General features: G+C 38.9%; 1 protein-coding gene across 2 annotated transcripts in view; it reads right to left on the reverse strand.

The window, feature by feature from the left end:
• mamdc2a (MAM domain containing 2a) overlaps positions 1-21,500 on the reverse strand; it is a 30,437-nt gene extending 8,937 nt beyond the window's left edge. For both annotated transcript variants that reach the window (XM_053481237.1, XM_053481238.1), the window contains exons 1-10: positions 21,363-21,500; positions 20,628-20,747; positions 14,798-15,048; positions 13,448-13,532; positions 13,210-13,347; positions 10,299-10,555; positions 7,882-7,975; positions 7,241-7,387; positions 4,424-4,689; positions 2,889-2,985 (exon numbers count right to left, since the gene is read on the reverse strand). In XM_053481237.1, coding sequence (XP_053337212.1) covers positions 2,889-2,985; positions 4,424-4,689; positions 7,241-7,387; positions 7,882-7,975; positions 10,299-10,555; positions 13,210-13,347; positions 13,448-13,532; positions 14,798-15,048; positions 20,628-20,747; positions 21,363-21,402 — 1,495 coding nt within the window. In that variant the 5' untranslated portion in view covers positions 21,403-21,500. The remainder of the gene's footprint in view (positions 1-2,888; positions 2,986-4,423; positions 4,690-7,240; positions 7,388-7,881; positions 7,976-10,298; positions 10,556-13,209; positions 13,348-13,447; positions 13,533-14,797; positions 15,049-20,627; positions 20,748-21,362) is intronic.
• Between the last annotated feature and the right edge of the window lie 443 nt (positions 21,501-21,943).

Genomic DNA, 21,943 nt, shown 5'->3' on the forward strand with positions numbered 1-21,943 from the left:
ACCTTGGGGGATGTTACTTGGAGCAGGATCCTGGGTGTGAGCTTGTCTTACCTGTCTTTCTATGTCTAGCAACATGGCCGCCACTAAAAACAAGGGGTGTTTGGTTCCCTCTTAGTGTCTCCACTCCTCTAAGGCTAGTTTCACAGCTAGCAACTCTCCAATGGGTCACTTCAGGATTCCACACACTTCAAGACATCAACAGGTGAACGAACTCTGCTCTTCACTATCACAGACCCTTGTTTATGTGAATCCACTTCTGTTTTGTTTGTTTTTTCATTGCATAACAGCACTCAGCCGTGACCGCTTACATCAAGGTTCACTGTTGGATCTTACTAAATTAAAACATCAGAGCTTTAACTTAGAGTTGCACCTCTAGCCTTCACGACTATTACAGTCCCGTGTTTTACTATACAGGTGTATCACAGGCGAACTGACACCAAGCACTGCTCCTTTCTTCTGCACTTTCATGATTAAAATTTTCAAGACTATCATTCTTGTGTGGTTTGTCTGCTTTTGGGTCCTATCGGCCTGCCCGACCTCCTCTGCCCTCGTGACAAATACATCCTAACCTTCTTTGTATTATTCAGGCTTTTGGTTCTTAAGTTGAAGTGGGTTGTTTTTTGAGTTGTGCATTGGTTTTAAATTTCCACTTCTTAATTTCTACTGGTGAGAAATAAATTGTCTATTTCTGTCCATCCAAACAGCCACTGCCCATTTAATGTCTATGTTCACAAAAACAGATGTTTTATGTAACTATGGAGAGTATGAGATGATAAACAGAACTTCAGTGTTGCTGGTTGCATGGTTCAAACCACGTTCAGTTTAGCATAGCAATGAAAGACTGAAATGAGCTACATTTTTACATTTGAAGGGAAGTATATAACACACCACATATCTATCCACCCATATATCCATCCATCCATCGATAAACCATGAACATTTGGAAAGTGACAGTCACAGTTTCCATAATTTTACATCTGTACACCACTACTTCAAACAATGTACTGTACTTGCACAACCTAACATAATTATAAATATTAAAGTTATCTTAATAATGCAATTGTCGGTCTTTCCCATAGGAATTTTTTTTTACCAAGGGCTTTACTATAGTTCACAATGGTAAATAGTTGCAGAGTGCCAAGGTGGGCCGAGTGGGTACTATCATAGTACTATGGTATGTACAGTACCACCGTCTTTTGTTAAATACCATGTTAGGCACTGTGGCACTTCAGTGGGTACCGTGGTATGACTATGGTGCGTACGACAACACTGTGGTACTTACTCAGTACCACAGTGGCTATCAAAGTTCAGTAGGTATCTAATATGGTACTGTAGGTTTGTACATACTGAACCATGTTAGATACAGTATGTAGGTACATACTATTTGGTATTGTCCAGACAGGACCATATAACCATATGTTACTATTTTATTATGTGTAGTATTTAGAGTTTCAACATATACTATAGTATTTAATTAATAGGATATGACTAGATTGGTACCACACTGTAAAAATATTACCATTACGGCACATGCACATGTACAGTATAACATTCTGTATGTTTGACAGTTTCCTGGTACTTGTTTCATAGTACCATACTATAGTATATAGTACAACCATGTATGTTCTGCTGTACCAAAGTATGTACCATGGAGGTACTGTACCATGTACAGTACCATGGTGTGTAACATGTACTATATCAGCAAATAATACTACAATGGTACTGGGTACTGTCAAAAATACCATGGTACTAACACTGTGGTAAAATTGCTTATAGGTTATGCCTTCAGAAAAGCATGCTCAAATTGTTTACGTTGACTACTCGGTCATTTAAAAACATTACATTTCTTTGCTATGATAAGCTCTTCTGTATCGTTATCCACCTATACTGTAAAGCGATATCAATTTTGCAAACCTTGCCTGAATATGATCAGAACATACAGCTCTATACATCTCAGAATTCATCTTGCTACTTCTAACATCAGTCCTATCATCAGTAAACACTAGTCCCCCAGTTCTACTGGCAGCTATTCATACCCTTGCCATAATTATACGGCCTCAATCATGTTTGACAGATGATGTGATATGCTTTGGATCAGGGAGCTCTCAAGTTATTCTTGGTTTAAGCTGTCCCAAGAATCTTGTTCCAGAACTAGACAGGCGTTGTAAAATGTTTTCTAGCAAAGTCTCATATGGCCTTTGTGTTCTCAAGTGTTAATATGGCTTTCCATCTTGAGATATTTAAATTCATACAGGCATCTTTTGATTGTTTTCACTTGGATAATGAAACAACAACCTCCTCCAGAGAGTTTTTGACTTGACTAGATGTCGTGAAGGGATTTTTCTACTTCAGGGGGAAAAGTCTGTGATTATACATTTTAGTTGTTTTTGTGGTCTTCTAGATTTTTTTTGTATCATTGCAGCGTCTAATGCATTCACTTAAAAATGGACCAAACTGCTGATTTGACCACTTTTCTTTCCACAGCATAATAGTAATAATGGTTGTTGTTGCTCACGTCAAGGGGTCGCCAGAGCAAACCATCCGATCTACACAAACCTTGGCACAGGTTTTATGTCAGATGCCCTTCCTAAAGCAACCCTCTCATGTTTGGCAGTGCATCCAGTAGCTGGGGTTTGGGCATTGGGTGGGAATTCGACCCATTCCGCGTGGCAGGAAAGAAATCCAATATAATTTACCACTGAGCCACCAATGGGCACATACTACTAATAGTGGTACGGAGGCAAAATCGTGTTTCTCTTCAAATACTTGTGGACACAATTGTATGAAATTTTGAATTCTACCAAACTTTATTGACAAGAACAGATCTTACTAAACTTAACTTACCACTGCAGAATTAAAAACCTGTAAACTTTATAAATGAGTCTTACCTGGTGTGATGCTACAGTCTCCAAGAGTGACCTTGATGTCATCCAGAGCTATAAGCCCACAGTCCCAGAAGCTTCTGCAGATACTGACGAACACAATCTAGAAGAAAAAATAAGACAAGTGCATTGACTAGGCTTTCTATTAAAGGAAATTATAACCAAAATGATAAAAATGATACATATCTCATACAGTATGCATTTAAATTTTCAGGGGGGTATACTGTCATTAAAATAATATGATATGTCATATAAACAACTTTGAAAGCTATACTATACAGGAATATTCCACCTTAGAACACAAGTTGATATTAAGATATTTATGATTATTCAGTTGTCTGTTGCACTGATGTCACATGGAGACAATGATAGCGATTAATAAGACTACTTAATAACAATAATATTTCCTTAGTAACAGCAAACATATTTTAACTTCAAATGTATGAGTACTGTAAACAAGGTTGGAGCCACCCCTCAAAACCATGTAGATGAAATTAAAGAAGTGAGAACAAACATTTTATTGTGACAGGCTACAAATTGCCTAACATTACAATTCAACCATTTCTCCTCTCTTCTGTTCCAACCACTCAGCATTCAGCATCATCAGTATACTTACTAATCATCTGTCATCATCTGCACTTGTTTCTCATCGGTTCATGCCTTACGTAAAATGTTTTTATGCTTGAATGATTCACAGGTCACGTAGAGTGGCTTAATAAACAAAAAACATTCCTCTGAAATTGGTCAGATACAGGGACTGGACGGAAGATAAGAGCCAAAAACTTGCCGTAAATGATCGCCAAAAAGTTCTTTTAGGAGCTTGGAGAACTTTTCCTCTAGACTACATTAGAAAATAAGAAAGTCTGGCTTTTTGGAAGCACAATATGAAGAAATGAGGAGTGGCTCATGATTTTTGCACAGTGCTGTAAGTGATAACAGTCTAAAGGTTTAAAACACTGCAGCATCACTCTCGCTAGGCACCGATAAATTCTTACAGCCATCACTACAAGCATGTAGTCAAATTGCATTGTGGGTAATGATCTAATCTTTTTGCGTAAATGAAAATCAAACATTCATTTCAAATATTAATATGCAAGAATTCAGGGTGCATTTTGCCTTTAAGGCAATTTGGTCCTATTGAAAACTAGGAGACATTGATTCAACTCTTCTGATGTCATCTTCTATTATTATTCAAAAAATAACATCTTAAATCCTCTGGCTTATTATTGGAATTTCTGAAAGCTTGATTACAATTGGCCTAAAATCCTTCATTTAATCTGGTGTTGACGCTGCAGTATGACTTCATCTTGAATAGCAGATTTTCAGTGTTTACTCTGCAAAATATCTTCTCACAACTTTTAAGGGCTTCATTTATCATCATACATTCAGACATCAACACACAAAAAATGTGAACTTCCCTTTACTTTCACAACCAGTGCATAAATGCAGTAATCATAAGGGGAGGATTTAGCTTTGACAGATTTTCAGTCATTAAAAGCAATATGTCATATTTATGTATTAATGAAAGTCATTTTATTTACCTTAGTTGGCATTGGCCTCTGATACGTAACGTCCACCTCCGTCCACACATCTCTGGAACTTTCAGGCACTGACCAGATCTTAGCCTGAGCTACATTATGCTCATCGTAGACATACAGGGCCAGGGTGTTGTCAGTCTTCCATAAGCCGTGCAGGGCGTAATAGAACCTGAGACAATATTTGTGGTTCCCTGGCAGAAAGGGCCCATGCAGGCGGCTCACATAACCCGAACGGGATCTGAAACGGGTGTTGGCCAGGAGGAACCACCCTGGAGCAGAAAGGTACAGTATTGAGAAACCTTAATAACATACAAACAAGTAACTCTGGAAATGAGCTCAATTTGATTGGAAATTTCAGGAAACGCTCTATGGCTTTATGTATTATTGAGCATATACATTCGGGCAAAAAAGTATTTAGTTATCCACCAATTGTGCAAGTTCTCTCCCTTAAAAAAATGAGAGAAGCCTGTAATTTTTATCATAGCTATACCTCAACTATGAGAGACAGTAAAAAAAAAATCCAGAAAATCGCATTGTAGGATTTTGAAAGAATTTATTTTCAAATTATGGTGGAAAACAAGCAAGATTTCTGGCTCTCACAGACCTGTAACTTCTTTAATAGGCTCCTCTGTTCTCCACTCATTACCTGTATTAATGGCATCTGTTATCAGTATAATAAGACACCTGACCACAACCTTAAACAGTCATACTCCAAACTCTACGATGGCCAAGACCAAAGAGCTGTCAAAGGACACCAGAAACAAAATTCTACCTGCTCCAGGCTGGGAAGACTGAATATGCAATAGGTAAGCAGCTTGGTGTGAAGAAATCAACTGTTCGAGCAATTATTAGAAAATAGAAGACATACTGTACAAGACCACTGATAATCTCCCTTGATCTGGGGCTCCATGCAAGATCTCACCCCGTGGGATTAAAAAAAGATCACAAGAAATGTGAGCAAAAATCCCAGAATCATATGGAGGGACCTAGTGAAGGACCTGCAGAGAGCTGGGACCAAAGTAACAACGGCTACCATCAGTAACACACTGCGCTGCCAGGGGCTCAAATCCTGCAGTGCCAGACGTGTCCCTCAGTTTAAGCCAGTACATGTCCAGGCCCATCTGAAGTTTGCTAGAGAGCATTTGGATGATCCAAAAGAAGATTGGGAGAATGCAATATGGTCAGATGAAACCAAAATAAAACTTCGTGTTTGGGGGAAAAAGAGTTGCATCCAAAGAACACCATGCCTACTGGGAAGCATGGGGGTGGAAACATCATGCTTTGGGGCTGTTTTTCTGCAAAGGGTAACGAAGGAGTGGCCTCGTAAGAAGCATTTTAAGGTCCTAGAGTGGCCTAGCCCATCTCCAGATCTCAACCCCAGAAAATCTTTGGAGGGAGTTGAAAGTCTATGGTGTCCAGCGACAGCCCAAAAACATCACTGCTCTAGAGGAGATCTGCATGGAGGAATGAGCCATAATACCAGCAACAGTGTGTGAAAACCTTGTGAAGACCTACAGAAAAGGTTTGACCTCTGTCATTGCCAACAAAGGGTATATAACAAAGTATTGAGATGAAATTTTGTTATTGACCAAATACTTATTTTCCACCATAATTTGCAAATAAATTCTTTAAAAATCCTATATCTAAATATGTCTCTCAAAGTTAAGGTATACCTATGATGAGGCAAGGTGGGAGAAATTGCACAATTAAAGGTTGACTAAATACTTTTTTGCCCCACTGTATAAATAATGAGGTCAATATTTGAAAAGTTGGGTTATGTCCATAAAACAAATATGAACATAAGTTGACTTTTTTTTTTCATAGTTAAAAACTTTTAGAACATTTAAACTAAATGATTATTTTTTGAAGCTTTACAAATGTAATAAATAATCCAACAACAAAGAGGATTTACAGTATTTCAAAAAAAGGTTCCAAACAGAACCGCTTTTTATAGCTGACTCAAAAGTTTCCTTACAGCCTGAGGCATGAGCAGTAAATATGGTATCAATTTTTACAGTTTTCTAGGACTGTGATGCGATAATATTAAGTCATTGTGGAAAAACAGCTGGCTTCGAAGCATATTGTAAATATTTTTTGTACTTCTAAAAAGTGCACTTGTTAGTTGCCAATAGCAACGCCAGTGTATGTTCACGATCTCAGACTAATAAAGCCAACCAGTGGTGTCACACTGGGAAATTAATGCTGCGTAGCAAGTATGTTAGCTCTCTTGATAAATACATAGTTTAAATGAATGTTGAATAAATAATTGAGCTGCTACATTTCCATAGACCTTGTTCCAAATACGGTTCTGGTTTTACTCACGCATCTTGTCATTTTAGACTGGATAGTGCAGAGAAAAATTGTGAATATCTCCCTTGAGTCAAGAAATGTGACATATTTTCACATTCTTTATCAGTAACACTGATTAGCAATTATATACCAGTAAACTAGTGACAGGATCACGGGCACCCATCCAGTCTAATCCCACAGAGAAGCCAATGCAGCACAAATCCTCAAAAAACTGGCACTGATAGAAATGCACCCGAATCACCCAGTGCACCACAGCACCATGTGCAAGTGGCCCAGCAGGCAAAGAGCCCAAGGCCACCTCCCAAACCTCTGGACAAACAAGCCTGATCCCTGGAACGGCAACCCAAAGATCTGCTGCCAACATCCTGGTGCCAGACACCACAGCACATCCCCAGAAGGTCTGTGAAGCTATGACCAGAGGGGCCAGTGCCACCCCGGTTGCTCAAGGGGAACCCAGGCCCTAGATGGTCGTAGTGTTAATGTTTTAAAAAAAAAAGGTTTTTTACATACCCTCGCCATTACTGTGGTCCCCGATCCTGTAGACATTTGGTCTGACAGATACTCTGTTCCACACAGCTCCTCCAAACTGTTCCTGATAATAGTGACACAGGTCCTCCTCAAAATCACAGTTAGCCACGGAGGGGTCAAAGATGGGCTCTGAGGGACGAAGGTTGCACATAGAAACTACATTAGTCATCAGACAAGAAGAACCTGTTTTGGGCTTTAATTCCCTCGAGAAATGCTGAGGATAAGGGTACTTTTCTTTTCTCGCTCCTTATGTTGGAATATATCCTGCATGTGAGGGTGAAAGAACACTCATGGCACACGTACAAATCGAACAAACATGTCCACAAGGAGCAGACTGGTCTCGGCAAGCACCAATTATTACTGTTTATTAACTCTTTTAATACTGGAAACACTCTCTTAAACACATCATTTGGAATTTTGTCCTTCTTTTCAAGTCCTACTGTCAATGTTTTCGTGTTTGAAGGTATTTTTAGGTGATTGGCAGTGGCAATATATTTTATGTTTTTTTTTTTTTCCAGTGACCATAAAACATAAAAGCAGTGTTCAGACTAAAGCAGTGTGGATGTTTGAAACAGGGTGAATATTAGTACTGTATTATTAATCATAAACATGCCTATACTGACGTGTTAGGTTGTGGCAGAACTCAGGAGAAAAGGCGATGTCATCCACAGCTACGTAGCCGCCGCTAGGACTGTTGAATGCTACCTCGTACACCACCTTGATTCACACGGACAACAAACATGCTATTTACAAAACTTAAACAGAAAAAGAAAAAAAAAACAATCACAGACTCATGACTGAACCAGAAAATAGAATAACAATTGTAATAATATATAATATTTATAATAATTTATAACTGGAATAAATAACCAGAGCATTAGCCTCTTAAACCTATAAGCACTGAAGCATTTCAGTATAAAAACAATAAGCTGTGGAGAGCTATAGACACCAAACACCATCTGCCTGAGACGATATCCGGACCCCACACAAACACTCTCTCTTTATTTACATTGACCTGAAGTGCTGGCTGCACAAACTCAAACACAGCAGTCAAGACTAGACTTTTGCAAGCTGTTTACCAGCGCGGAGATGACGAGAAACAATCACCACTTTCTCCTTCAACACTTTTACAATCCAAATGCACAACATTTGGTGCTACAATACAGTTACATTACAAATTATACTGTAGTGTGTGTTATGAAATATTAAAATATATTACCATGTGATCCTGGTACCTGGGAGATAATACTGTATAATTTGTTTTACACTGTAATTAAATATGAATATGTTGCTCAGGTTTAATATATGCATATGGATTCTAAACAGATATGCATACAAATATAAATAAGATGCACAATGTTTTTTTTTTGTTGTTTATGGTTTCAGAAAGCTTAACAAGAAGGATCACATTTGGTTTAAGACTAGATGAAATAAGTCATGTGATCTTTTAGGCATTCAGGGTTTTTTGGGGAGTTTAAAACAAGGCAAGTAGATTATCCTATTAATGTGACATCATATAAGAAAATCCCCTCCCCCAGTTTGTTGCTCAGCTCTGCCCTCTTCTGTTCTCTGGTGGAACATGACTCATAAACACAGAAACGGCACATACGAAAGAGGAGTGAAAAAGTGGGAGTTGGTGGTGTGACAAAATGTATTATCTGAGGGGAATTTCTGCTTGAGCATAAACAGACACACTTTGGTGGACGTCTGGTGGACTTGTTAACTTGTTAAAGAAAAAAAAATTGATGTTTAAATACACCCAAGGAGACAAAGACCGTATGTAGCTTGTGGGATGAAGAAAGTCAATTACTTCTGTTTCAAAGTCCCTAATTCTCTTGTGCTCCTTTAAAGCAAAGTATAATTCATAGCACTGGGAGTATTATCAATCTGACCACTATGTGCTACATGTAGTATGTTTTTTTTTTCTCTCACTGTGGGAGGAAAAAAGGAAGAGAGAAAAAAATAGAGCGGGGAGGGGGGTTTATCATGAGATAAACCATACTGATGACAGGAATGAAAGAAAATACTGTATACACTGTATAATTTACTGTTGGAATATGGTGTTACATGCAAAACTACTGTATTTCAGCAGGGAATACAGGGAAAGAACAGGGGAATACTTATCCCCTGTTCTGTGGATAAGTATTTTAGGTACCATGTTTATATTGTGTCTTTACAAGCGTCCGACTTTTTAAAATAATCCCGTTCTGAGGATAAGTGAGCTTCACAGCTACCCTCCTGGCTGCCTGCCTGTTTGACAATCAACAGAAGACATAACTGGACTTTCCTTAAACACAACCAGGGTTTTTTCATTCCTAATTCCTAAATCTCGACAGAATCTGTTGTCCTAATGTGATGAAATTTACACCAAAAACTGAATGTAACAGCTGTTTGTGAATTTGCTACAGTACACAACAGTCAGAAAGAATGCTGACCTGCTGTAAGTGTGAGCCACTGGATGCTGTATATTTTCCCTGACACTATGTTTCCATGTGCTTCAGGCTCACAGGCTCACAGGCTGATTGATGGGTAAGCTCTGCTGCTGTTCTACATTCCAGTGCCTGCTGTGGCCAGATTTCATTATGAAAACTAAGGTAAAAGAAGCAAAGGAAGAACACCAGAAAAACCCACAGACATCAAGCTGATCTGCTTAAGTTCATCATTTTGGCAGTTTAAAGGCTTCACCGTTCCATGTCTGGACTTCTTTAATTGTCTAAGATATGTAGTTACACAAGATAGACTAATCAAGTCTAAGTACAACTCTGATTAATAATTGCAAAGAAACCAGATTAAATTTGTTTTTGGAGCATTCTGTTGCCTTCAATGGATTTTTTAATTGCATTGAAAACATTGAAGCTGACCCAACTAATTGACCCCGTCCTCTTTGCTGAAATTCGAAAAGTTGCATTTTAGTAAAAATATCCAAGCTGAGCAACTGTAAAGCAGGAACAAGGAAAAGAAATCATGTACAATAGGAAACACAATACAACTGCATCAACAGTGCCATGCACTTTGAAGACCTGACATTTCTTGCACTGACCTCTGATGGATGGTGAACCTTAATGTCCACCTGCACTAATTTCCAGGTGGTCGTGGCATACACATCTGGCCTCCAAATCTCCTCGTAGTGGCCCAGCAGGTCTCTGGTGAACACGGAGAAGAGGTTTCCCCTGGATTGGTTCCTCTGGTAGTAGAAGGACAAGCAGCCAGACATGGGAACAGTGATCATTGGTGACATGAGTTGTGCCACCTCTTGAAACTCCTTGGTGTAAAGTGAGCTGACATACAAGAAGCGACCTGGACCAGAATTTAAAAAAACATATTATGCTATGAAAGGCTATTTTATCTTCTGTACTACTGTAAATTGCTGTGACTACCATGTTATTTTAAACAAACGCTTTTATACCCAAAAGTATGTTAACACCTGACCATCACACCCATATGTGGGTGTTAAAGGACACAATTGTCTAGAATGTCTTTTGTGTTCGTTCATTGTAGGATTAACAATAAACAGATGGTTTGCTGATGTTGAAACCCTGACCCCAACCCCAGTAAACACCTTTGGGATGAACTTGAACATTGACTTGAACACTGACCCAGTGTCGGACCTCACTAATGACGTGTGACTGAATTTCCACAGCCTTGTTCCAAAAACTAGTGGAAGGCCGTCCTTAAAACCTGGAGTCTTTCAGCAGGAAAGGGGGTGAGTCAGTAGAATGAATAGATGCTCAACAATCACATACAGGTATGATGATCAGGTGTCAACATATTTTGGCATTATGGTGTAAATTGTTTGTTTTTTTGATTTATCCGCATATTTATGGGTGACATAGAAAGTGATAATTTGGATGAAATCTTTTGACCTAATTGCACCACAGCTAATGCTTTATTATAAAGTCAAACCGCAGATTAAGGAGGTTGTAGGAATTATAACTCTTTCCAGTAAGTCAGGGCACACCCTTTTGGTTTTTAATTCGCTTGCCAGTTATTTATTTATTTATTTATTTATTTGATGTTTGTGATTTAAACTCAAACCATTAAGTCCATAAAAAACTGTGTTCAAATACATTTAGTATCCCAGGCAGTTATTATTCTGACTAATAATGTTATTGTAATGGCTGACTCAACTTTCACAGTAACTACAGTTTACCAATCACTGTTGTTGTTGTTAGTCTTTTGGCTGCTCCCATGGAGGGGTCGCCACAGCGGAACACCCGGTCCTCATACAACTTGGCACAGGTTTAACACCGGATGTCCTTCATGATGCAACCGTCCAATTACATCCAGGCTTGGGACCAGCACTGCATCCAGTGCCTATGGTTAGGGGATTGGGTGGGAACTGAACCCAGGCCTTTCACATGGCAGGCGAGAAAAGTACCACTAAGCCATCTAGGTATTTTTTTCATAACTTCTTTTCCCTATTGCATTTTGATCACAATTACACTGAACATGATTAACAACACTTATCACTGAATTATCATCAAAATTCCATCTTTAGAAATGTTTACTTATACGATACAGCTTAAAAATTCAATAGATTTCTGAATGACACATGAGAATGACAAGTGTTTATATTGTCACTACTTAAGTTTAGACAAATTGAGGGTAAACCATTACTTTAGTATTCAAAGATTATGTTTAAATATATGATGCTTATAAGCCTTAAAAATAGATTAAACACTTGTGTCGTATGTCCACATAGGTTTCCTCCAGTTTTACATTTCCGAGTCCCAAAGACATACAGTACTGTTAAATCTATTGACTGGGATAAATTGCCATAAATTGTGTACTCTTACTCCGATACATTCAGCTACCCTCGACTCGTTACGTTTCTAACCATGTTTGTCAGAGAACGGCAGCTGGCGGAGCTACCACATGACTGTGTTTCACCAATCAGACGTAGCAACATTAATCACATGACTCCATTTGACCAATCAGCTGAAATAACAATAACCACATGTAGTCACATGACTACACACAAACTGGCTGCATAGCAGCAAAAAATCTTCATCCGATAGATGAACTCAAAGTATACAAAGCGTGTTTTGCTTACACAATAGCTTCATAATGCGAGTCTGTCATAATGAGTCTTTATGACAAAACAGACAGACGTTGTAGCATATAAAAACTTGACTTCTAACCCGAGGAAACATGTCACGGTTAGTTTAGCTGTTTCATTTAATGTTGCAATGTTAGCATATATAATTAGCAAATAAGCTAGAGGCTGAAAAATATGTTTCCTACATTTGTTCTTCTGGAGGGAAACATACAGAAAATATTACACTGGAAATAGTTTACACTGTTCAAACATACTGTACAAATGTTATCTACGGTAGGGATTTGTTTTAAATGCTTTATGTTGTGAAGAAAAGGGAGATTAGGAAATTTGTGTTTTCTTGTTCCTTAATTTGCTATTTTGTAAAGATATTTATTTTTATTTATTTATATAATTTTATGTATTTTTTTAATTTATTTTATTATTTGGAAATATCAGCATTACACAGTTTCTAAAAATAAATAAATAAATAAATAAATCAGACATAAATCTGATGAAACAGTAGGCTATTTGAGTAGACGTTTCACCAAATACTTTTTTTACTCTTACTTGAGTAATATTTTGGATGACTATTTTTTACTTCTACTTGAGTAATATTATTTTGAACTACAGCTACTCTTACTTGAGTAAAATTTTTTTTTGGGCTACTCTGTGTGCCAGAGATTAGTTCCAGATCTGCCATGACCCTGACCAGGATAGAGCAGTTACTGAAGATGACTGTATCAATAAAGTATGGGATAACTTGGCAAGCTGATTTATAACAAAACTTGGGATTCGACAAATTGTAGGAGATGATGCTGAAGAAACCACATTACTTTTGGAAAGCCTGAGTCAGATGTCTAGTTCCCAGAACTAGAGCAATTATGATTTCCACATTTTCTTTGTAAACCCATACCTCTTTCATTGTTTATGGTGTTGTCATATGGGTACTTGGCTAGCGGGTCTCGAGCGAGGCTTCCTCCCATTAACCAGTTCACATTGGGGTTCCACTGGTTTCTGTAGCCACATAAATGATCTTCTTCAAAGTTACACTCTACAACAGAATGATACAAGTTTATGGCAATACGGATAAACACTGCTTGTCAAGGATGCAAAAATAAAAAAGGATTTAAAAATAAACAGAAAAGTTTTACCTATACAGTAACCGGGTATGATATGAATTTCAAAGATAGCAATACTGTTTCCACTCCCTTTTTGAGGCCTGGCATCCATTAAAAGCTGCACAAAGGTATAAAAATAGAAGATGTAAGGTAAGGTAACGCTGCATGAAGCCTAAAATCTATATCATACTGTACATACATATACATAAAAACACTGTACATCTAAATTTATAAATTATAATCTTTATATTGTATCTATGTTTATATGAGAGCTATAATGAAATTAATGGCAAAGTGAGAATAACTTTTAACAAAACTCTTCCTCTACTGTATACAAAGGTACCTTTCAACATACTCTCCATCACAAGGGATGCATTTGTGCAATCTTTAAACCCTAGAATCATCTTTGAAAATCTTTTTTGTCGCAGTTGATGGTCTCACATTGTGCTGGAGAGATGGCACCATTATCTCTAAGTGGTGCAGTGGTATAGTGCTTGCCCTATCATCCAGAGATCGCAAGTTCGATTCCTGGATGATGCTGTAGCCTGAAAGGAATTGATTGGCCGAGCTCCCTCTCAGAGGGGATGAATGGGAGGCACTTTCACATTGGCTCTAGGCCCATTGCGGACGTCTGTGAGCTCACTCAATCGGAGGGGGGCAGATAGTGCTGTCCTATGAGTGTGTTAAGCCGCCCACAATGGTGCGTGAGTGAGCAGTTCGAATCCTCTTTGAAATCACTTTTGAATCATCCGTGCATCATCTTTGAAAATCCCACTCTCTCCCACAGTGCTAGAGAGATGTGACTGTTGGTTGGCTTCACATGGTTCAGAGGAACCACGTGATAGTCTTTAGCCCTCCCTGACTGGTGGTAGTAGCCTTGATGAGGGAGTGCCCTAATGGTGGGGGATTGGACACGACTAAATTAGGGAAAAATTTAGAAAAATTCCAAGGAAAAAAAAAACTATAAAAATATGGGAAACCAGCATTGAAGACAAGCCACACAGTGAGAGAAAATCTATTGTGAGAGTTCGAGAGTTTCAAGAGTTGGTTTCAATGATGTCACAAATGCACCTCTTGTGAACTAAGTTGAGTAGAACCTTTGTATAGAGATGATATACAGTATGAAGCAATTTAGTTTGTAGACATTATTTAAATTAATCATTTAATAAAATCTGTTTATCATATGGGATATACTTGTATATCTGAAATACTTCACCTAACCCAGTGATGAACTAAAATACCTTTTTTTTTTTTTTTTCAAAAAGCTAACACTTGATCAGGACTAATTTAGTAACATCATTTTACCAAACATTTTCACTGAGAGTAAAATCACTGTTTTTACATTTCCAGCAAGGCGCGTGACCGCTCTGTATTGGCTGCTACCTGGTAGGCTCTGGAAAATTTGCGGAGGTCCACACTGGCTATTAACCAGCTGTCCGAGGGTTTGTCCACCGTCCACAGCAAGTGGTCGAAGTTCTCACCGTCGGGGCGTAAGTGGACCTGAAGTGAGCCTGTCCCAGCAATTTGGTAGACAAGACGTAAGCAGCTCCATTCAAACACTTCAAGCTCAGGGCTAACCAAAATGGCCTTGTCAGCCGCGCCCATAAGTGAGGAGTCTGCAGCTATGAAGCGTCCTGTGAGAAGAGTGTAGGCATGTTATTAAATGTAATCATGTGTATGTGAATACTTGTATGAGTCAAAAATTATTCGCACTCTGTCTGTAGAACTTTTTGACATATTTTTCGACATGATCTCTTTGCATTTGAATACACTTTGTCCATCTGTCAACAATATTTTGTATTCCCCAGAATGTTTTAGGATGAGCTGCGAACGACTTATCTTCTTTAAACTTCTCTATCTGTTCATACACACCTGCGACTAAACACTCACTCATCGTCTATAACGCTTAATCCTATATACAGGGTCACAGGGGCCTGAAGCCTATCAAAGGAGACTTGGAGCACGAGGCGGGGTACCCTGGACATGGTGCCAATCCATCGCAGGGCGCACACACAGACTCAATCACACACTTCGGGCAATTCGGAAACATCTTAAGACATGTAGCTTAACCTGCATGTCTTTGGACTGTGGACTGTCTGAGTGCCCATAGGAAACCCACCAAGCATGGGGAGAATATCCAAACTCCATGCACACAGAAGCAATAATCAAACCTGGCTGGGAATCAAACCCACACCCTGGAGGTGCAAGGAGACATCGCTAGCCACTAAGCCAACGTGCCACTACATTGCCAACAGAATGTGAATGTGAACAGCTGATCATTACACTCAATTAAACTGCCATATTCTGCGATAAGAGCATTATTGATGCCAGGCACTGACGCTGGAATGTAGCTGACATTCCAGTTTATCCCAAAGGCACTCTGTGGAATTGAGATCAGTGCTCTAAGCTTGTCACTAAAGTTCGTCCACAGCAACAATGTCCTCATGGACTTCATTTAGTAGCTAGTGAAATTGTTAATCCATATATAGTATACAAAGACAACTCTGTGCTTTCAGCTTTGTGACAAAAGTTTCAGGAAGTCTTATATACGAATGTGATGGTAAGGTGTCCGCATACTTCTGGCTGTACAATGTCTGAGAGTTAGGAATTAAAGTCTCCTGGGAGTATAAAAGACTAAACAGGTTTTCTAATTCTTGTGTGGTATTTGTAATACTGCTTTCACAAAACTGACATCTCATTTCATAACAACTGCATTAAAAGTTTTAATTATTGTAAATGAGGTGATGTGGACGATAAATGTGTGGTCCAGACTGCACCACTTAAATATCCAGTCTGCATGTCAGAAACCAGGTGTGAGCTATATAAGCTCTTTTTCCCACACTTTGGCTTATGTAATAATTCAAAACAAAGGACGATTAATTGAGGCTGCTCATCTAAGCAGCAGCCCAGGGGCAGAATGAGGTTTAGAGCACATATAACTGCTATAACAAGTTCCCTTTAAAATAAATGGTTTGATTTAAAGGTAAAACATGTGGAAAATGAAGTAACCATTGATGAGATGTGGTCATGCGTTTTGTCTGCCAGTCACGTTTGTAATCATGACCGTTACTTCCAGATGTCTGCCTTGTCAAAACTCGCTCCAGATGTCATCAAAACGTTTTTTTTTTTTTTTTTGCATTTACTGTTTTAAATGCAGGTGCTACTTCTGTGTCTCAGCTTGACTCTTAGGATGTTTCTTGTTTAGCTTATGTGCAAATGCCATAAAACCTTCAAACGGTATTCAAATCTCCTCCTGGCCTGAATGTTTCATCAATTAACTCATACACACCAGTGGTTTCCAAACTAGGAAATGTGGACTATATCATATGGAGTCAATCTGATTTACACATGTTGTTGTAAAGAGAAAACACAACTCCTGTTATGTTTTATTCATCTATTTGATGAATTAATATGAGAAATATCACTCTGCATGAATAAGCGTGTGTGTGCCTTGCGATAGATTGGCACCCCGTCCAGGGTGTACCCTGCGTCTTGCTCCAGCCCCCCCGCCGACTCTGTATACAGAATAAAGCAGTATAGATGATAAGTGAGAACTATGAAGATGAAATTTATGTCCTTTTGTGCTTGTTTGCTGAGAAATTCTTCTATTGTAACAGGGTTTTTTTTAAGAAACTAAACTGAGTTTCTAAGATATAATTGCTTGTCACAAAAGTAGTATTTTCAAGGGTGTGTCTTATGTAACTTCAGTTAGAGAAATATAACTGTCCACCAACATTTTTAAAGTCTGCAATTATACCTTAAGGTACATCGCTACACAAATGAGAGCACTTTTGCCGGTTGTGTACTTCGAACCAAACTGTTCTTGCATGGAAATGTGTTTAAGGCAACACTTTCATTGTGGAAAAGGAGATGCTTAGTTTGCCTTTGTCTGTGCCCAGAGCAGCATCTTTGTACAAAGTAAAAATAAACACATGGTGAGACTCAGAGGAACAAATAAATAAAAAAAAAAAAAACAACTAGCAGTTGTAATGAGTCCTGACTGAACCATTAAAAAACATCGGTTTCCTGCCTGAGTGTAAGCAATTTCATGGTCCAAAAGTTCCCAAGTCATCAAATAAGGAGCTCCTGACCACCAGACACCCAGTCTAGACACCAAGTAGGAGATGATGTCATTTGTAGACAGAGTTCAATGAAATGCACATGGGGTAGTGGTAAGGAGTTTTCCAGTGTTAATGAGATAATCTGGTTCAGTGTTTTCCTGATCCAGAGTTACTGGATTTCGCTGATCACAGTACATGCTGACACTCCTGTTCTAACACTATAACGAAATTACTCATGCAGGTTCGAACGCAATGATCACTGACTCAGTGTAACTCTTGCTTAATGTCCTAACAAAACAGAAACTTAGGATCAAAGTAGCCTCCCTGGCAATGAGCTCTCTTTTGAAAAAAAAAAAAAAAAAAGATGTATACAAAAGTCTGAAGGACATGCTTACAAATGATTTCTGCAGCTGTCTGAAAGTGCCTCAAGAAACCAAGGTAGGTTAGTATGATCACTTTCAAGTTTTTTTTTTCCAGTAAAAAAGGAACTTATAATTTTTCCCAAACTGGCATCCTCATGGACCTTAAGTCCTCCATATGTATCATCAGTAACAGTAAAACTGAAGTCATTGTTGAAGTTGAAGGTCTTATTTGTCCACTAGGAAAAGCACCTTGGATTTGTAGAGAAAAAAACCTGTTTCAAACCGCAGGCGTTTGCTTTCAACTGACCTCAAAATAAATGCTGGGTATTTCCATCACACATTTGGTCATGGAGTTGCCCAGGAAACTAAACAGTCACAATTATGTCTGGGTTTATGCTACTATTTAGCTACACAGAGAGAGAAATGAGACACATCCGCACCATATCCAAAACCAAAAGGAGTAACATTTTGGGGTTTTGAGGTGGTTACGACCACCTGGTGTAAACAAAAAAGGATTGTTATGAGGTGATTCTGATGGACTCAGGTCCATGCACCACTCCTTCACTAGTAAAGTCTCTGTCTCTGTTACACAATGGTCCAGGCTACACATCTTAATAACAGCTGCTGTTTACAAAAGCACAAGCTTTTTGGCACAAAAGAAATAATCTGAAAATCAGTTTTTTTTTTTAAATACACACTTGCCTAATGAATTAAAGAACAAGCTGCTGGTTTTGGACACACTACATGACAAACCACAGATGAGCTTCAATTACAAAACCACTTTTTCAAATGATGTCACCCAGCTTACGTAGAGGACCAGCTCCAAATAGATCAGTGAGAAATTAAAGAATAAAGAATTTCTTCAGATATTAGATAACCTAACATGTTGGAACCAAGATGGTTCTTGAATGGCTCCCAACGTTCCCAATTTACTTAATTGTGCAAGTTATGATAGCCACGCTGTGATCTAGAAGAATTTGTTCATGTTATTTATGACCCTATTTACTTCTGTGATATATTTATTGGGTTGTTTGTCAAAAGAAAATTGTCTCCAAATTTTCTATTACTTAATTAAAATCATACAGGCAAAAAGATACCGTTTTGTAGATTGTTAACTGGGTTTGACCTCTTCCAGTTTGTTACGAATGTGACTAGCTATGTTATGTTAAAATAATTTAAAAAATTCAGATGCAAAAAAAAAAAAAAGTCAGATGCATAAAACGTAAAGTCTTTTCATAGACTTGGCATGAAATAAGGGCCAATTACAGACTCAAATTTGGTAGACATAAGAAGAGACCTGGTCACCGAACTAGCTTGTAGGGACAGAAATATCTACCTAGATGTCCTCACTGGCCTGGCTATCCGTCAAGAAAGGCTGCTCATTAAGACATGAATTAAGCCCTGATTTAGTCCGCAGACCATACACACTGCCCACACCAGACTAATCCTCCAACATTTAACACCAACTCAAGTCTCAATGAATTTCTGGTAATCTGGCAAGTGTCTTGGTAATGATGTCCTCAGCTATAGGTTACCCAAGATTATAATCACCTACATAAATGAGACACAAATTTATTTCCTGGAACGTCATGTTAATAAGGCAGAAAAGAGTCTTTTATGAGTTAATGTGAATCTTTTTGTTCAAACTGACGACATACTGTTCCACACTTTGGACTCATTGTCCTTTAGAGGTGGTAATAAGAGTGACAAGTCTAATCCATGATATATTCCTGGATTATAATGCCAGCAAAGAAATTATGTGACTAGGGCTAATTCCAAAGATAAGGCAGACACTTAGACTCATTAGAAGCTTTAGTGATACTGCTACACCTGTCACATCACTACCTAAAGGAGGATTATAAAGCATAAATCAAGCTACCCTTAAGCTTAATCCTTTAACAAGGGACCTGAAAACATGGGCCCTAGTATGCCCTTTATAACAGGGACTAAAGAAGGACAAAATTAAATCTCTACTTTTGTCCTCCAAAGCCTTTTTCTTAAATAAATTTACATTTACAGAAAGAAAGTATGGCATCAGTCATAGACTATTACATTAAACAGCCAAAACACCAACACCACCAACAGGTGAACTGAATGACATTGATTATCCATTATAAACCAGTAAATTGGTAACATGATCAAAGACTTGCACATTTGATCCAATCTCACAGAAAAGCCAATGTACAGTAGCACGAAAACATCAAGGCTGGCTATGATCAAAGTGTATCAGATCACCCAGTGCATCACAGCATGCCATGTATGGGGCATAGCAGGCAAAGGGTTCAAGGTTGTTGCCTGCTAATTCCGTCAGATCTCAAGCAGACAGAGCATCCATGGGATGCACTGGAAAACCCATAGAGACTCCACACCACAACCCACAGCACCCATCCTGGAGCCAAACACAACAGCACCCGCCCAGAGGTCTTGTAGTATCCTGCCCCAACAACATAACACCAGGACAAGTCCTTTTTGCAGGTTTGATATATTTTTTGATCTTGTATTACCCAAGGTTAAAAAATGTTTAAAGAAGTTGTGTTAAAACATATTAACACATCAAGTGTCAGGCCCACATTCTAAACACAGCATACTGCATGAGCCTAATTTTATCTCTACTAATACTTGGGACATTGACAGAAAGATGACTCAGATCCTCCAAGCTCAGCCTACTCTTGTCCAGTGTCCTCCAGATAAGAGTGAGATCCAGTGAGCATAACTTCTGAAATGAACGTGTAAATACATGTAAACAAACTTTCAAAACACTCAAATAATCTGAATTTCTCTGTTCATTACCTTCCATGTTCACAGTCCAGGGACCATGGACCGGATCTGATGTGTAGCCACATGTGTCACTCTCGAAGCTGCAGGATCCTGGCAACAAATGCTGGCGTGCCCTTGCAAGCATCACCACCACTGCATGAACACACACACACACACACACACACACACTTTGGTTTTACTATCCTAATGAGAACCATGCATTGACACAATTGTTACACTAATTCACCAGACTGATGCTACACTTACATCTACATCACAGTGAAAAAAATGACCTTATGAGTTATTAGAGTTTTGATTTATTTTGTTTTGTTTCACTAATTAATAAAAAACAAACCAAAAGGCTTTTTTTCCCCTAGTGTGGACCAGTTGACCAATCCCCACCAGGTCAGAACTGTCAGATATTCCTAGCCTTGTACTGACATGTCAAACCCCTTCCCTCCCCGTCCCCTACACACATGCGCGCGCACTCCGCGCACGCACGCACGCACGCACGCGCGTGCCGCTTATCTTGAAAAGCACAGCCGTTATAATACAAAGGCGCGCGCTGCACTGGACAATCCATATGTTGTATTTTAGGTGCATTGTCTCCGTTTAATTTGCAAAGGATTCTGTTGTCATGCAAAATACAGGAAACCAACTAAGATCAATGACAGAAACAGATCGCATCTCTAACATAGCCAAAGTTCACTTTTCCTATATATAAGTATCATTCTAATGCAAACTAAATGTGTTTTTCTCATGCCTTACCCAGAAGAGTTGAAAGATGAAGAACTTGCATGGCATACATCCACTTACTCCGAGTGACTATCAGATAAGATCGGAGAGATCAGACAGTGAAAGAAATGTTGCGCTGGGATGTTCAGTGCTCACTGGAGCCTTCCTTGTCTCCTGTAGAGTGTGTGTGTGTGTGTGACTGCTTCAGCTGGAGTGTGCATGGTGTGCATGGAGGAGCGCGCGCGGTGGGCATGCTGTCTGCAGCTGGAAAGAGGAGGGCCATGTGTCAGTGATTCGCACGGCACAGTGATGGACACGGGTGAGCTCAGGATCATGTCTCAGTACATGTGTCTACGTGGGCATTGGCCTGGCTAGATAATCATTTTAAGATTTTAGGGAAATGAAAGGCTTTTTTGAAATGCTACGCTCGGGCAATGACGTCATCCATCCATCCACCCGCCCCCTACACGAGTCCAAGTTATAGTCAGCTTTTTGTCTCAACTGATCAGCCATAATATTATGACCACCTGCCTTCCCCCTTTTGCCACCATAACAGTGATGCACTATGTGTTCTGACACCTTTCTATCACCACCAGCATTAATCTTCTTATCAG

Source organism: Clarias gariepinus, chromosome 21 (genome assembly GCF_024256425.1).
Source record: "Clarias gariepinus isolate MV-2021 ecotype Netherlands chromosome 21, CGAR_prim_01v2, whole genome shotgun sequence".
Lineage (NCBI taxonomy): Eukaryota > Metazoa > Chordata > Actinopteri > Siluriformes > Clariidae > Clarias > Clarias gariepinus.